General features: G+C 43.2%; 1 protein-coding gene across 1 annotated transcript in view; it reads left to right on the top strand.

Moving 5' to 3' along the window:
- The window catches only part of LOC138959548 (uncharacterized), a gene marked incomplete in the record, with an annotated part of 76,873 nt that overhangs the window by 55,219 nt on the left and 3,479 nt on the right, over positions 1-18,175 (top strand). The window contains 7 exon segments of the mRNA XM_070331069.1: positions 594-786; positions 7,013-7,138; positions 8,402-8,622; positions 12,579-12,739; positions 13,590-13,771; positions 15,402-15,640; positions 16,049-16,212. Coding sequence (XP_070187170.1) covers positions 594-786; positions 7,013-7,138; positions 8,402-8,622; positions 12,579-12,739; positions 13,590-13,771; positions 15,402-15,640; positions 16,049-16,212 — 1,286 coding nt within the window.

The following is an 18,175-nucleotide window of genomic DNA, read 5'->3' as shown; positions in this document are numbered from 1 at the left end:
TCAGTTATGGTATCTTTATATTATGTCTCTCGAGTCATAAACTGTTATCATTGGCATTGTATAGTTTTTCGTTCATTTATCATAAAAACAAAAAAAGAAAAGAATAGTGTTATTATATTTAGACGTGAAACAGTCACAAAGACGTCGACCGAGCAGTCTTTGATGTGGAGGGCCAACCAAATACAAATCTGAGGATAAAGAACACAATCAGTTTCAATCAGTTACTGGTTTCCATGATGGAAGGATGGCAAGTGTCAAAGACAAAACACGTGTGTTTTTGTTTGTTTTGTTTTTAACTTTTTAAATTCGATTAGAACTTTTTTTGTTGTTTTCGTAACTGCCTTTTTCACACGGTTAACCGAAGGACCCAACCAACCACCCCCGCCCCCGGCATTCCCTGCTTCCCCCATAACTCGATCCCCCGGCTCCCCTCCCCCCTTTCCCCCCAAAAAAATTATCAAACAGCAAACAAACAAACAGGCGAACAACAAAACATGAATACAAACAGACAAGACAACGAGGAACTGTTGGGAGAGTGACACTATATTTGTTAACGTACAATAGATCCATCTTTGTTATTTGATGTTGTCCAGCACACCAACAACACGGAGTGGACAGGCCTGGTGGGTGCGGTGTTGAAGGAGGAGGCTGACGTGGCTGTGGCCGCCATGGCAATCACGCCAGAGCGGGAGGAGGTCATCGACTTCTCCGTGCCCTTCCTGGAGACAGGCATCACCATTGTGGTCGCCATCCGCGAGGGCGCCATCTCGCCCACGGCTTTCTTGGGTAAGACATCCGAGGCAGATATATATACTATTCAAGGCACACGACCTGATAATCAAAGGGAAGTAAGCGCTCTAAATGCATACGACATGTGTAATAGAGTACGTGAGAGTTATTCGGAACCAGTCTCCTGGCACCTGAGAGAATAACAAGCATTGAAATGAACAAGCGACTTTCATCCTCAAAAAGGGATGATCGCCACAAGCTCATAATCATGTTCATCATTCTCCAAGGCACTCTAACTGACACTCACGTAGGCTACAACTCAGGGCACAGTTTGTCCCGTGTAAATAATTCGGCTCGTCGTTTGAGATCTTCCCAGGTTGGAATAAGTCCATTCAATCCACTTCTTGGACACATACCAAACATTAACTTCCTGGGTACACCCCGTAAATGGGGGTCAACATATAGGTTTTACTCTTGTCTGTTCGTCTGTTTGTGAGTTTGTCCTTCTGTCCGTGGTATGTTTCGATTGAGCCGCAACTAGGTGTGTGTCTTTGGAATTGGGGGTTCCTACCTTTGACGGAAGAGGTGATGTATACCTACCACACGTTCTACTGTGTAACGTTAATGTAACAAGTGAGCCATCGGGGATCTAAACGAAGTAGGACAACCTCTTTGTTGTATGGGAGTTCTGTTCCCTGAAGTACCATGCGCCCACTCAGTCCTCTCGCTGACCCACGCTTGTATCGTCGAACCTTCCACAGTTGTTGTTGTTTAATCACAACCAATTTTTGATTTATTTATAATCACTACTTAATGAGGAACGGGGTGTCATGAGCCTTTTAAAGCCAGCTCTTGTTTCTGTGTATTGCCTCACATTATTTGTTTCCCAGTCCACGCAAACACCACTAGGTCGACGTTCCAGTCAACGTTTCGATTTGTCTCTAATTAAACGTTCCATAAACTGACCCTTCTTGTTTATTGTTTCTTTGGCGAGAAAAATACAAGAGGTGAGGAGGACAATAACTGTACGCCGCGAAACAAATCAGGAACGGCAAAGCGAAACGAAGAATCACTAAAAATAATAGAGAGAAAAAAATAGAGCTATTATGACAAACGGTAGATTTTTTCCTTCCAGTGATCAGTATTTGCCTGAAGATTAAAGGGGTACCGAGTGTTTGTGTTCGTGTTTGTGTGTGCGTGCGTGCGTGCGTGTGTGTGTGTGTGTGTGTGTGTGTGTATGTGCGTGTGTGGGTGTGTGTGTGTGTGTGTGTGCGTGCGTGCATGTGTGCGTGTGTGTGTATGTGTGTGTGTGGAGGGTGTGTGTGTGTGTGTGTGTATGAGTTTGTTAGTGTGTGTGAGTCTTTGTCTTTAAACTGAAACATATGATAAATAAAATGAAACCTTCTAAAATGTAAGATTTACTGGTTATATTTGTTAAGATATTGTTTGGAACATATGTCGGATTTTTAAAAAGAATGAAGCGTGATTTTTGCTTGACATTTAAAAGGTCTATAATGTCAACACGAAACAAAGCAAACAATCAAAACCACACACACACAACAATAACAAAACAATGCTTGTTTGGTTTTTCTTTGTTATGGAAAGAGCTGTTGTTGACGAATCACAAAGAAACTACATTCTAAAATACCACGCATTCACTTTGTAAATCGGTATTTATATATAGTAAGTGTCGACGAAAACGTGGTTTCATTTTCTTCTTCTGAAACCTAAGGAGAATTGTATTTTATTTTGTAGATGTCCTCATGTTTGTTCTAAATATGTTTGATACGTTCAATTCTAATACTGCCTTATACACACTTTTGAACATGAGCACGTACGCATGCACACACAAACACAAACACAAACACTCGGTACCCCTTTAATCTTCAGTCAAATACTGATCAATGGAAGGAAAAAATCTACCGTTTGTCATAATAGCTCTATTTTTTTCTCTCTATTATTTTTAGTGATTCTTCGTTTCGCTTTGCCGTTCCTGATTTGTTTCGCGGCGTACAGTTATTGTCCTCATCACCTCTTGTATTTTTCTCGCCAAAGAAACAATAAACAAGAAGGGTCAGTTTATGGAACGTTTAATTAGAGACAAATCGAAAAATTGACTGGAACGTCGACCTAGTGGTGTTTGCGTGGACTGGGAAACAAAGAATGATGAGGCAATACACAGAAACAAGAGCTGGCTTTAAAAGGCTCAGGACACCCCGTTCCTCATTAAGTAGTGATTATAAATAAATCAAAAATTGGTTGTGATTAAAAAACAACAACTGTGGAAGGTTCGACGATAAAAGCGTGGGTCAGCGAGAGGACTGAGTGGGCGCATGGTACTTCAGGGAACAGAACTTTTGAACATGAGCACATACGCGCGCACACGCATTCACACACACACACACACACACACACACACACACACACACACACACACACACACACACACACACACACACACACACACACACAGACACGCACACGCACACACACACACACACAGACACACACGCACACACACACACACACACACACACACACACACACAGACTATTCGACAAAGAGAAAAGGAAAGAAAAACACAGAAACAAAACAAGTCGCGTAAGGCGAAATTACTACATTTCTGCCGTGTGCTGACAAAACCGAGTAAGTCCACTGACGCTACTTCCGAGAAAAACGACTTTTACTGTTTGATAAAATGTCTCAAAAGTGATGATTATCTAGATCAAACCACCGAGATAATTAGATAAATAGCGTTAATTTACGTTTAAAACCCGATTTTTATAATAATCTGATGGATGGTTTTGGTTTTGTTGGGCATTTTGTGGACTTACTTGGTTTTACCACTTTTCCCCCCAATATCAGATCTAACAAAAAATGCGCGGATCTAAGCACGCGGACTTACTTGTTTACCAGAATATTTGGAAGAAAAAGTGTTGTCAAGAGAAATGACAAAACAGTGAAAATAACACTACGAATTTGCACAAGATGGAAAGAGAGAGAGAGAGGGGGGGGGGGGGGGGGAGGAGAGACTAGACAGGGAGTGAGAGAGAGTGAGATAGAGGAGAGAAAGCAGGGGGGGGGGGTGGAGAGGGAGCGGGAGGGATGGAGGGAGAGAGAGAAATAAAGGGAGGGTGGAGGGAGGGAGATAGAGTGATGGAAAGACGGGTGGAGAGAGGGAGAAAGAGAGGGAAGGTGAGGGGGGGGGGAGCTATGGAGGGAGAGATAAATGGGGAGGAAGAGAGAGATATAGGAATGGGCCGAGGGAGAGAGAGGGAGGGGTGAGGAGGGGTTGAGTGAGAGAGAAGCGGGAAGGGACGGAGAGAGAGGAAGGAGGAAGGGAGAGGGGAAGGAAGAGAGAGAAAGAGAGGGAGGGAGAGACTTAGTGGGATTGAGGGAGGGAGGAAAGAAGAGGAAGAGGGAGGAAGGGAGGGAAAGAAATAGTGGGATGGAGGGAGAGAGAGGAGGGAGGGAGCGAGAGAGGAGGGAGGGAGGGAGGAAGAAGAGGGGGGGAAAGGAAGTGTGGGAGGGATGGAGGTAGGGAGAGAGAGAAAAGAGGGAGGGAGAGAAAGAGATAGTGGGATGGAGGGAGAGAGAGAGAGGAGGGAGGGAGTGAGAGAGGGGGAGGGAGATAAGGAGGGCAGAAGAGAGTAGGAGGGAGAGAGAGGGGGAGGGAGTGAGAGAAAGAGAGTGGGATGGAGGGACAGAGTGGAGGGACAGAGAGGGAAGGAGGGAGGTAGAGAAAAGTCGATTGTTGGTGGTAGGGAGAGATGGATGAGGGAAGAAAGGGAGGAGGAGAGAGCGAAAGGGAAGGGGGGATAGAGAGAATGATGGAGGGAGGGAAATTGAGAGAGGGAGGAAGAGGGAGAGAGATAGCGAGAGAAGTAGGGAGGGATAGAAAGAGAGAGGGAGGGAGGGAGAGAGGGAGACAAGAATCGTCAGGAGAATCATAGAGAAGAAAAATGTTTGAAATAAAACGTCATAAGGTGACGTCATTATGTCTCGCCTTATCTAATGACGTCATTTGTGTGTTCTAAACTTTAAATGACGTCATTTGTGAGTTCCAAATTTAAAATGACGTTTTTTGTGTATGAGTCGTCTGAAAGAATTTTGAAACTACCATAACACGAAAATTGGGAAACCCTTGGACTTTCTTGGTTTTGTCAAAACATTAATGCACACTTAAAAAGTTGTTTTTGGTTGTGGACTTACCTGTTCATATCTGCTTATCTAAGCACTTTAAAAAGTAGAAATGAACACAAAAGATGCGCATTGATTTCTTCTTTTTGATGAACAAAAAATATCATTTTTGAAAAAAATGGACTTACTCGGTTTTGTCAGCACACGGCAGATTTAGTCAAGCTGTGGAACTCACAGAATGACACTGAACGCACTGCATTTTTTCACAATGACCGCAGTCCGTCGCTTGTGCAAAACGGAGTGAAACTGACGAGCCTGTTCAGCGCGGTAGTGGTTTCGCTGTGCTGCATAGCACGCTTTTCTGTACCTCTCTTCGTTTTAACTTTCTGAGCGTGTTTTTAATCCAAACATATCTATATGTTTTTGGAATCAGGAATCGACAAGGAATAAGATTAAATTGTTTTTAAATCGATTTCGGAAATTTAATTTTGATCATAACTTTTATTTTTTTAATTTTCAGAGCTTGTTTTTAATCCAAATATAACATATTTATATGTTTTTGGAATCAGGAAATGATGTAGAATAAGATGAACGTAAATTTGGATCGTTTTATATAAAAACAATTATTACAATTTTCAGATTTTTAATGACCAAAGTCATTAATTAATTTTTAAGCCACCAAGCTGAAATGCAATACCGAAGTCCGGCCTTTGTCGAAGATTGCTTTACAAAAATGTCAATCAATTTGATTGAAAAATGAGGGTGTGACAGTGCCGTCTCAACTTTTACAAAAAGCCGGATATGACGTCATCAAAAGTATTTATCGAAAACATGAAAAAACAGTCCGGGGATATCATTCCCAGGAACTCTCATGTCAAATTTCATAAAGATCGGTCCAGTAGTTTGGTCTGAATCGCTCTACACACACACACACGCACAGACAGACAGACAGACACACACACATACACCACGACCCTCGTCTCGATTCCCCCTCTATGTTAAAACACTTAGTCAAAACTTGACTAAATGTAACAAGTGCAAAAAGGAGATCAGAACACAATTTATTATTAGAAATTGTCTTGCCCTTTCAAACACAACAAAAGAAGAGGGAGTATCATTTTACACGTAGCAGGCGAATACGGCGACACTCTTTTCATTTCGCTGGAGTTGAGGAGATTTGTTTCATCTAATTTCTAAAAGTTTTCTCTTTTCCGGTTTCCCTGAACTGAAAAAGAATCGTGTCACGTTATTTTCATTCCCATTAGCGTTGCTATTGATTTTGCCTGCATCGTTCAGCATTCAGTGATATTGTCGTTTTCTTAAATGCAATTACTATTTGAACTTTAACAAAACCCGCGTGAAAATTAAAGTGTCTCATCGATTCCTTATCGGCTAATTGTTTATTTAACTCAGAAGAAGAAGAAGAAGAAGAAGAAGAAGAAGAAGAAGAAGAAGAAGAAGAAGAAGAAGAAGAAAAGAAGTCATATACTGTTTTTATTTATGATATATTCGCAGTTTTAGCAGCCTGACATTTTAGTGAACTATGTTTGTCAGAAATAAAACGTTAGTCCATAAAAAAGCGAAAAGCCAAACAGATTTGAGTGAATATGAAACGAGCACCTGGCAGATCGAGATGAAAATATGGAAAGAGAACAAAATAAGCAAATGCCACAGAGTGAATTGAAGTTCAGATGAAATCAATTATGCCACGCAGCCACACAAAACAGTGTGCCAAGTAAGAAAATGCCATATCAATCAGTACAATAAAATTCAAAAATAAGAAGTGTTTTATCTTTTTTTTAATGGTTCCTCACGTTTTTGTCGGATCAAATTTGTCGGATCTCGATTAAACGGCAGTCACATGGCTGGCTCATGTGAAAGAAATATTTGATCTTAAATGTGTGCCAGATAACCAAGTTAATTGCCTAAACGGCTGAGACAGTTAAATGACACGGGATGATTTTTTTTTTAAAGTTGGGGTAATACTTTCGTAATTTCGTAATACTTTGTTTTGCTAAGAAAGTGTGAATGCAATGACACGGGGATGCATTTTTAGTTGAGGTACCAAAGAGGTCGCAATAGGTTGCATCTGTACCGCTTGGCAACCCACATTATCATTATGACCGTTGCTTCTAATTTTCAGAGCCTTACGACTACCCGTCTTGGACCCTGATCCTGGTTTTCAGCGTGCACGCCACTGGCGCCTCAATCTTCATCTTTGAGTGGCTCAGTCCGTACGGCTTGGATCAAGGACACACGCCACTTAGAGGTCTGTCATAGTATTTCTTGGTTTTTATTTCGGTTTTCTGTGTCTCTGAAGAGCGTCTATTAGTTTAAAGTCTCTTCTATCCGTATCTCGCTGTCTCAGTCACTGTCACTGTCTCTCTCCGTCTGTCTCTCTCCTTACTTGTATTTCTCTCTGTCCCTGTCTCCGTCTCTCTCTCTCTCTCTCTCTCTCTCTCTCTCTCTCTCTCTCTCTCTCTCTCTCACTCGCTCTATCTTTCTCTCTCTATCTCTCAGTCTCTCTCTCTCTCTCTCGCTCTATCTTTCTCTCTCTCTCTCTCTCTCTCTCTCTCTCTCTCTCTCTCTCTCTCCCTCCCTCTCTCTCTGTCTCTCTTTCCCTGTCTCTCTCTCTGTCTCTCTCTGTCTCTCTGTTTCTGACTCTCTGTCTATATCTCTCTCTGTATCAGAGTCTCCCTGTCTCTCTCTGTCTCTGTCTGTGTGTGTCTCTCGCTCACTCTCTCTCTCTCTCACTCACTCTCTTTCTCTCTCCCACTCTCTCTCTCTCTCTCTCTCTCTCTCTCTCTCTCTCTCTCTCTCTCTCTCTCTCTCTCTCTCTCTCTCTGTCTCTCTCTCTCTCTTAACTTTTTAATTTTTAATTTTTTAATTTTATCATTGTGTATCTGTGCGTCCCAAGGACAGATTGTAAGAAAAGCCGTAGCCTTAAATCTTAATCCTTGTTAAATAAAGTTCAATTCAATTCAATTCAATTCTCTCTCTCTCTCTCTTTCTCTCTATCTCTCTTTCTCTCTCTCTCTCTCTCTTTATGCGTTTCTTGGTTTTTATTTAGAGCCATGCAGATGTGTGGTGAATTTTTCTCCCTGTCGCTATCCGTCTTTCTTTCGCTTTTTCGCGCGCTGGAGCAGGACACACGCCACATAGCGTTCAGCCATAGTGTCTGAATTGTTTTTTGAATTTCAATTTTCGTTTGCTGATTTGATTTTAGAGTGTCACAGTGTATCATGCACTTATACTCGAAGTTAAGTTTCGGATTTGTCTTTGAAATGGATTTGAATGGGGGCGGGGGGTGGGGGTAAGAGGTGTCCGTCTGTATATCTGTCTGTCTGTCTGTCTGTCTGTCTGTTGATGCACAAGTTCTCGTTCCATTCCTCGTAGCCAATAAAGCCCGTGCAAATAATAAAAACAAAACAAGTGTTTTCCAAACATCACAATCATTTACATCAAATCCACACACTTAAAAATGACCTGAAGCCCCAGTACTCACCACCATCGACCTCTCTGTCTTTCCCAGTGCACAAGTTCTCGTTGTTCCGTTCCTTCTGGCTGATTTGGGCCATGCTGTTCGGAGCGGCGGTGTCCACCGACATGCCTCGTGGCGTGTCCAGCCGCTTTCTGGCCAACATCTGGGCGCTCTTTGCTGTGGTCTTCCTGGCCTCCTACACCGCCAACCTCGCCGCCTTCATGATCACCAAGGAAGAGTACTACGACCTGTCCGGCATTCAGGACTGGAGGGTGAGTTTGTAGAAAGTTAAGTCAAGCAAGAGTGGAAGGCCTAGGGGGGTGGGGAGGGGGGTCGGATGGGAGGGAGGAGGGGAAAAGGAAGAGAGGAAGAGGGGGGTCGGATGGGAGGGAGGAGGGGAAAAAGAGGAGAGGAAGGGGGGGGGGGGGGGTCGGGGAGGAAGGTTGTGTGTGTCTGTGTGACTGTGTGTGTCTACGTGTCCGCGCTGCCTTCGTGATCTCCGAAGAAGAGTTCTACGATTTATCTGACATTCAGGACTGGAGGGTCAGTTGTAGGCAGATATGTCAAGCAAGAGTGGACGACAGAGAGAGAGAGAGAGAGAGAGAGAGAGAGAGAGAGAGAGAGAGAGAGAGAGAGAGAGAGAGAGAGAGAGAGAGAGAGAGAGAGAGAGAGAGAGAGAGAGAGAGAGAGAGAGAGAGAGAGAGAGTGCGAAGCCAGAGATTTACACTGTGTGCGTGTAGTGGGGTGGTGGTGGTGGTGGTGGTGGTGTGTGTGTGTGAGTGTGTGTGTGTGTGTGTGTGTGTGTGTGTGTGTGTGTGTGTGTGTGTGTGACCTTTATGATTACCAAGGAAGAGTACTACGACCTGTCTGGCATTAGGGACTGGAGGGTCTTTTGTTGGCTGTTCTGTCAAGCAAGTGTGGAAGAGAAAGAGGGAAGGACGGAGGGAGAAGAGAGGGAGATAAAGTATGTGTGGGGGGAGGGGGGGTGGTGGTGGTCGTGGTGGGGGTGGTGGGTGGGGGTGGCGGGATGTGTGTCTGTATATATATATGTGTGTGTTTGTGTGTCTGGGCTGCCTTCATGATCACAAGGGGAGAATAGTACGAGGCATTCAATATTTGAGGGTAAGTTTAATGAAGTGAGAAAAAGCCAGGGGATCGTTTTAAAGGGGTAAGGATTGGGGCAAGGAACGAAGAGAGGCAGTAGTGCATGCAAGGCTTCAAGCAATCGATCAGTGACCCATTCGAATAAAAAGAAATACCGATCAGTTTTGCAGTTATTCGGTCAAGCAACTCATTCCAACACTGACATGGCACTTGGGAGTAACGCGAAAAGACCAATTGGTTATACGATGATTGTGTCAAATGACCTGTTTGCACCGAGTCTGGTAACATCTCTTGAGTGTAATTCCGTTAACATTTACAGCGGATAAAAAATGTAGTGGAATGGTTTGCATTGAATAGTTTAGAGACATTGCACTTGTTACAGTAAAGTATATGCTACCTAGAATGGGCTGTCAGTATGTTTTGTTTTAATCTTGTGTCGATACTATTTAGTTCTGCCTCGTTATTAGCCATTGAGTATAACTCATCATTGCTTTGTTGTTGTTCTTTGGCCATTTACGTTGAATGACTTGTTATACATTGACATTGATAGTTTTATTCTTCTTCTTCTTCGTCGTCCGCTAGATAGTTTTATTTCCTTTTTTAATTCCTATTAACTCGATGTTCTTTAACTATATTTATACATAAATGCATATTGTAAAGCAGTATGCATTGTTAGAGGATTTTTTTAGTAGCAGTGTTTAAATGTCGAAGCTGCTTTTCCCAGTTTTACCTAAGAGACCGACTGTATATTGTGTTATTGTATTTGTCAGACTTGATTGTACCAAGTCTCTACACATGTTGTAATGCGCTTAGAGCCAAATATTTTTGTTTTTTGTAAGGGATAGGCGCAATATAAATACACTTTATTATTATTATTATTATTTGAGGAACAAAGTAATAGATTTGCCAATCCTGTTGCACACGATATATATATCTATATATATATACGACTTGTGTCTGTGTGTCTGTGTGTCTGTGTATCTGTGTATTTGTGTATTTGTGTATTCGCCATGCACGGCCAAAGTTCTCGATGGATCTGCTTCAAATTTGGTGGGCTTATTCAGAGAGACCCCGGACACAACCTCATCGATGAGATATTTCAACACGTGCTCTCAGCGCGCAGCGCTGAACCGATTTTGGTTCCACCTCAGCTATTTTGGTTCCACCTCAGCTACCCGGGCCCCCATACCGACACACCAAAGCCAAAGTTCTCGGTGGATCTTTTTCAAATTTGGACACCGTATTCAGCTACACCCCGGACACAATATCATCGATGAGATAGTTCAACACGTGCTCTCAGCGCGCAGCGCTGAATCGATTTTGGTTTTTGTGTTCATTTCACCATTATAAGTAACTCTTCCTTATCTTCTCATATTCTCCAGGTTTTCAGCGTTTACCTCCCTTCCTTCGTATGGTGCACTATAGTGTGAGTGGAGCGTCTTCGGATATTCCCGGCGTTCTGTTACTGTTACTATTTTTAGAAGGTCAACGCAGTGTCCAGAACGTAAATTGGACCCGTAAATTATCCTCACTGTAAAAGTGCAAAGGTCGAATCAATTTATAGCCACGCGAAAAATACACTGTCATCTATCTCTCTATAGATACGGCTTCTCTGTGTTTTTGTGTGTGTGTGTGTGTGTGTGTGTGTGTGTGTGTCTCTATGTGAGCAACACCTGTGCATTGTTCAGTTCTGTTTGTGATGTGGTCTGGCGGCTTTTGTGTAAATTTATGTACTGGCCTTCCTTTGAGAAGCCATAACTTGCTCAGTCCTGTTTGAGTGGAGTTCGCCTCCAAAGGTGATTAACACGGTTACATTCGTCGACAAGGATGGGACTCGATATGGTCAGGAATGGCATTATGGCCACTGAATCATTTTCGTGCTGTTCCCATTCCACGAATCTGGGAGGGACCTAAGCTTGGCGGGTCCATTGTTCGGACCCGGCGAAGCCGGCGTACGGCTCTAAGTACTTCTTCCCGGCGAAGCCGGCTACCCGGCGAAGCGGGTATTCATTCTAGTATATATATATACATATATTCGTAGCCTTTTTCCCGTGTGTGTTATTTTGCATTCGAATCTTAGCGGACCAGTGCATTATTCTGTGTGATGCTAATTATGATGAAAATGGTAATGTCCAGAATGTGAATCACAAATCCACCGTATCAGTTTGGTCCTCCAAGAGGATTATTTTCAGGCGGAATAAGTTCAGTAGATGATGTCTCGTGCGTTACTGTATGACATAGATTTCCTTTTAATTGTAATAATAAATATCTCTTAATAATGAACTAATTCATTTTAATATTTATGACGAGAAAAAAAGATCGATGGAAATCAGTAAAATGCAGTAACGTGTCAAGCATATCTTCGTGGACTCTCTCACTTCATTCTCAGAACTCACACCCTTTTTACCCTTTTTCGCCCTTTTCCCTTTTGTGGATGAGTTAGTAAAAGCTAGTACGTATACTGCCATCTCTCTCTCCCCAGCCTAGGAAGTTGAAGTAAGTATGGCGTCATCTGTCTGTCTGACGACCTCAACTCTTTTCCTCCGTCCTGATTGATCTGTTGAAGAATTCCAAAAACCCATTACTCTCTTTTCCCTTTCAAATCCGAAAAGTTATGAGTAAGTGTTCTGACTTTCATTTAAAGCGCACGGCCCTTCCCGTGTAAATGATTCGGGTCACCAAGTCAGATCTGGCTAGAGGTTTACATGGGCAAGGGCCATCCCTCAATTTGGATGGATATGAACTGACAAAACTGGTCTTCGTGAGAAACGGGGATGTGTGTATGAAGTACTTTCGCTGATTGCCACAACTGTCAGTTACACAATCAATTCATCAACAGTTCCCATCCTGTGGAGAAAGTAGACAGGCAGTTGACTTTTAGTATGTGTCCAAGTGGAAGGATGACTCTGTCCCCTGAAGAAGCCTGGACAGACCTGACATGGTGACCCGACACGTTTATACGCGGGAAGGATTGGGTCTTTAACAACGACTCCCACCTTCTGAGAGGTTAAAAGTACGGATTTTGTCATTCCTTTTAAGCCGAAGAAGTAAAAGTAAGTATAACGTCATCTGTCAAACGAGCTTCCTGTCTTCATTCTTTTACCCTTTCTCTTTGTTTGAACAGTTGAAGAACCCCCATCACCGTCACCCTCCCTTCAAATACGCCACGATGCCAGACGGAGCCACGGAGACCAATATCCGCAAGAACCACCCCGACCTTTACGTCCACATGAAGAAATACCCACAGCTCACAGTCAAGGAAGCCGTCAAAAACCTCAAAGATCAGTGAGTATAACAAGAAAAGATAGCGGGGGGTGGGGCTGGGCGGGTGAGATGTGTGGTCGATAGTGGCATAGGGGGGGGGGGGGGGTAGGTGAGATGAGGGCAGAGGTAGAAACAAATCAAATGTAGCAGGTAGGGAGGGAAGCAGAGACAGAGACGTCAGTGTCACTTATACTCGCACGCACGTATGTACGCACACGCACACATTCTAACAAGTATCAGTCAGTTAAAAAGAGAGTGATATCTGAAACAATAGGCAGTGATGACAAAACAAGTCTTCCAGAAACTAAGAGACGTGAACAGGCAGAGATAGAGAGACAGAGAGAGAGAAGTGGTGAAGGGCGTGTGAAGAAGAGGAAAGAGCATTATTTTCATTAATACAAACATGAGGGAGAGAACCGGGACGCAATAAAAAATAAAAGGGTAACAGGGAGCATGTTGATGTCTTGTTTTAGCGTATCACCAACTCATGTCCCTAAAAGGAAAATTTCCTGTGAGGACGTTAAGGACCCCCATTTCTCTTCTGTTGATGTCTGTGTCAATCTGCCTGTCACTGTGGGAAAGTTCAGGCAGAGAGTACGCTTCTGTCCCTGCGCGGTACATGTGTGTGGGTGGGGGAAGGTATGGGGATGGCACGCGTACGTGAACGCGGGTGGGCCGACTGGTTCCAATGCTGTTCTATGTCAGTTTGTCGTTGACTGCTTCTATATGTCCATCCATCCGTCTGTGTGTGTGTGTCTGTATGGGGGTCTGAGTGTCTGTCTGTCTGTCTGTCTATTTATCCATTCGTCAGCCCACGCCGCATCCGTCCATCCATCCATACATCCATGCATCTATCCTTTCATCTTTGCAGAAAAATCCAAGCGTTCATTTACGACGCCACTACGCTAGAGTACGCAGTTGGGAAAGACGTGGGCTGTAAATTGAAGTCTGTCGGCAAACGCTACGCAGAGACTGGTTACGGCGTTGGTTTCCCAAAGAAGTCCAGATGGATCAAAAAGTTCAATGAAGTGTTGCTACGCATGCAGGACAGTGGTAAGGCTTTGAGTGTGCTGGGGGATACATGGAGTAAGTGTGTGTGTGTGTGTGTGTGTGTGTGTGTGTGTGTGTGTGTGTGTGTGTGTGTGTGTGTGTGTGTGTGTGTGTGTGTGTGTGTGCGTGTGTGTGTATGTGTGAGTGTGCGTGTATACGTGTGTCAGTGTGTGTGTGTGTGTGTGTGTGTGTGTGTGTATGTGAACAGAATTTCAGACATCACGATAGCAGGTTTGGTTGCAAAAGAAACATTTGTTGGACTTTTTTTATCCTTAGCGGATTATGACTTTATTCAGTTATTCTGCAGAAAAGACAAATGCTGGAGAAAAACCGTTCTTTTCTGCAGCATTTCTTCATAATGTCATCTTTCTGCACCAAGACATTTTACTGCAGTAAAATTGAAATCAAGAATGCTGCAGTAAAACGGTGCTGTTGTTTGACTGCAGAAAACATGTTTACATTTTTTCTGCACCATTTTGTACTGGCTCTTAGCGGATTATGACATTATTCAGTTATTCTGGAGAAAAACCGAAATGCTGGAGAAACACTGTCTTTTCTGCAGCATTTCTGTACACTGTCATCTTTCGCCGAAGCAACGTTTTTTACTGCAGTAAAACAGTTTTTCTGAAGCATAATGTTTACTCGGTTTTCTGCAGCATTATTGCGATTAACTTTTTCTTCAGAATAGTCTGTGACAGTTTTTCTGGAGAAAAACGAACGACCTTGTAAAGTAGCGTTTGTATTCGTCGCCCCCTGGGATAGTATAATAGTTTGTTCCGCAGTGTACCAATCAGAAGGCGTGTAGCATAAGGGCATTATATTCAACTTCACAATGGCGGCCGAACGTGAACAATTTCTGAAGCAAATCGAACACGGAGTGGACTACTGCGTTCGTCTGGGAAAATGTGACAATGTTGCTGACAGGTGCCATTGTTTAATGTGAAACTTTGAACTTCCGGCGGAAAGGAAGTTAGACAGACAAAATACATTCGTGTCACGCACAACTATTGGTAATTCTGGATGAGTCCATCTCTCGACAGAGGGGGGCTCGTGTGCTCCAACATTATAATGAGCCAGTACAAAATGCTGCAGAAAAAGTGTAAACAGGTTTTCTGCAGTAAAACAACAGCACCGTTTTACTGCAGCATTCTTGATTTCAATTTTACTGCAGTAAAATGTTTTGCTCCAGAAAAACCCGTTGCTTCGGAGAAAGATGACATTATGCAGAAATGCTGCAGAAAAGACAGTTTTTCTCCAGCATTTCTGTTTTTCTGCAGAATAACTGAATAATGCCAAAATGCTGAAGAAAAAAGTGTAAACAGGTTTTCTGTAGTAAAACAACAGCACCGTTTTACTGCAGCATTCTTGATTTCAATTTAACTGCAGTACTAGTAAAACTGTTTTACTGCAGAAAAAAAACGTTGCTCTCGCGAAAGATGACATTATGCAAAAATGCTGCAGAAACAAACAGTTTTTCTCCAGCATTTCTGTTTTTCTGCAGAATAACTGAATAAAGTCATAATCCGCTGAGGATACTTTTTGCCTCCAAGTTATTATTGACAGTCGCTGCCCTGACGTTTCACATCTACCTCTGAAATTGAAATCGCTTACCACTGTATCTTTTCCTCCTCAGGCGACATTGAACGCCTTCAGAAGTTCTGGCTGGCAGGAGCCTGCCACAAAAAGAGCCAACAGCGAGGGTCCTCGAGTCACACCCTGGGCATCCTCAACTTCACCAGCGCTTTCATCCTCCTAGGGGGAGGGGTTGTGCTTGGAACGCTTCTGCTCATGCTCGAGCACATCTATTTCCGGTTTGGCCGGAAGTCGTTACGAAAGTGGGACAAATGCGGTTGCTGCTCGCTTGTCAGTTTGGTAAGTGTTTTTGGAGGTGGTATATTGATTGGATCATGCGCAATGGTAAGCTGTTTTAGAGACCGCATTGAGCCATGTTTTTGTCAACTTCTTCTTAACAATATAAATCTACAATCAAATTACCAAAGCACTGTCAATATTTAAGCTCCAGTAAACACACGGTCATTTTCTTTGGTAGAATATGATTCAACTGGGTATATTGAGCCTCCTAAAGTACGCACATAAATTCCTTCAAGTTTGTTAAGTTTGAAAGACGCGTGTTCATTTCAATCCTTGTTTTCTCTCAGGTGCCAGGAGACTGGTTCCGGATAACTCTCACTAACTCCATTGCACATGTCGTATGCATTTAGAGTGGTGACTTCCATTTGTTAATCAGATCTTAATTTGATGTTGCCGTTTCTTTCTCAGAGTATGGGACAGTCGCTGACGTTTGAGCAGTCGGTGATGGAGGCCATAGACATGCACAGGCACCACAAGTGTCGGGACCCTCTGTGCGAGACACAACTGTGGAAAGCCAAGCACGAACTGGACATCGCCATGCTCAAGATTGACCAACTCAAGAGGCAGCTGGCGTAAGTACTGTCTCGGTTAAGCCTCAAGTTAAGTGGGCGATGTCGACTTCGCAAAGTGTATTTCACGAAGCTGGGTGCATGCACGAAGCTTTCGCATTGAATTTTCGGGAAAAAAGGACTTCACGAAGTCTTCGCAACGTCGACTTTGAGCTCAATGAAGGACAGTCTGTAGAGATACATTCTTCGCGTGTGGACCATCTTGTAAATCGCGAAACATCCTTGCAGGCTTTAAAGGCAGAGTAAGCCTCCCGTAAACCATCACAGATACGGTCAGGCTTTTACACACAGTACAAACACCCTTTCATTTAAACACTCACCAATTGAGAACATCCTAGGTGCCCTCCGTAAAGAGCGAACAATTTTCAAAGAATTTATTTGTGCGTGGTTTATCTTACCCCTGAGCCATCGTGAACCCGTGTGATCCAGTTTTCCCCCTTTTCACAATGCAGTCGTCATAGTTAGTCATTTGAATGCGACTCGACGTGAGCTTATCTACAATAGCACGTTTTTTATGCACGAAAAAACGGCTGTGGTTCACAAGAACTCTAGCGATGGCTTTTGACTGTTGAGAGGAACGGCGATTTGCACTGATAAACCGGGCCGTCGTCTGCTACGACCCTTGCGTGACCCTGCTTCCGGGCTTTTCTTTTTTTAAACTTTCACAACTTCGAATTGTTCTGATCTTGTCTTGATGAAAAACGAATTCTTTTATGATTAAAGAATGTTTGTGTAACAAGCTGTCAATTTATTATTTAGATTTTAAAAGTTAGGTCTAGCGCAAAAACGAGGCGCCATTGTTCTTCAGGGCGAAGTCCACGAAAATAAATTCTTGGAAAATGTCTCACGCTCGACAGAAAGCAGCCAGGATGTTCCCGTTCGGTGAGCGTTCAAATGGAAGTATGCTTGTACTGTATTTAGACGCTCGGGGAGCTCTGTGATGGTTTACGGGAGGCTTACTGTGCCTTTAACTTGAGATATGAGCAGCTTTCCATTTGGACCCATGCCAAAAATGAAGAGCCTGCCTGTTTTCTGTGCAGAGTGAATTTATTTCATGTGACATTACTGTGCATCTGCACAACTAATTGAGCAAAACGTGTCCACTCTACAATGAAAAGTGCCAGGCAGTAAAGTGTCGGTATGTGTCGAAGAGGATAAATGCCCTTGTCCCACGTAAACGCCCTAACAGATGTGTTGTGATTCACACGTTTGTTTACACGTAAAGATAAGTTGATAATAGCGTTTTAGTTACATGGTATATATGAAGATTTTGCAAACGCAATTGCATGGTAAGGTAAAACGTGTTAGAATCTAACAGTTCTCTAACAAAAACTGGTTGATAAACAAGGCGAAACTGTGAAACATCTCGTAAGAACAAAATAAGGGCTGCCCGCACAATGTTTATGTTTAGAAGGCATTATCGACAATGGCGTGTTGCGTGACAACTAGTTAGGCCACGTATTAGCGAAATCATTCGTGAGCAAAACACCGACGACAATCGTCCAGCATAGCGGATTAACGAAGCTATTGGCTATTAAGCTTAAATGGCATGCCCGCAGGCTCAACCCTCTAAACGCGCGTGTCAAGATACCGGAACGAGGCGAAGTTAGCGGAATGCATCGAAATGTTCTTTTTATGTTGGATGCGATATGTGGGTCAAGCAGTTAGGTTACCTAGGCGTGTAACAATTAACATATATGCAGTTAAATCTTTCACACAAAATCATAGGTCTCCCTGTCTTCTCATTCTTACTCCCCTGTCTAGCTAAATGCTCCGGGCAACGCTTTCCTATAAAATCACGCGGAAAGATAAAGGAAGAGGGGACGCAACCAACTAACTGCAAAACACACAATGGACATTTAGCGACGTTGTGCGACACAGAACCTGCAGCAGGAAATGTTTTTGAATTGCTCCAGTAATACAACACAAACGCTGAAGTATTTGTATATTATCACGATGGTCTGTC

This window comes from Littorina saxatilis, linkage group LG2 (assembly GCF_037325665.1).
Source record: "Littorina saxatilis isolate snail1 linkage group LG2, US_GU_Lsax_2.0, whole genome shotgun sequence".
NCBI lineage: Eukaryota > Metazoa > Mollusca > Gastropoda > Littorinimorpha > Littorinidae > Littorina > Littorina saxatilis.
Note: the sequence above shows the minus strand (reverse complement) of the source record. Positions and strands in the feature narration are given on the sequence as shown.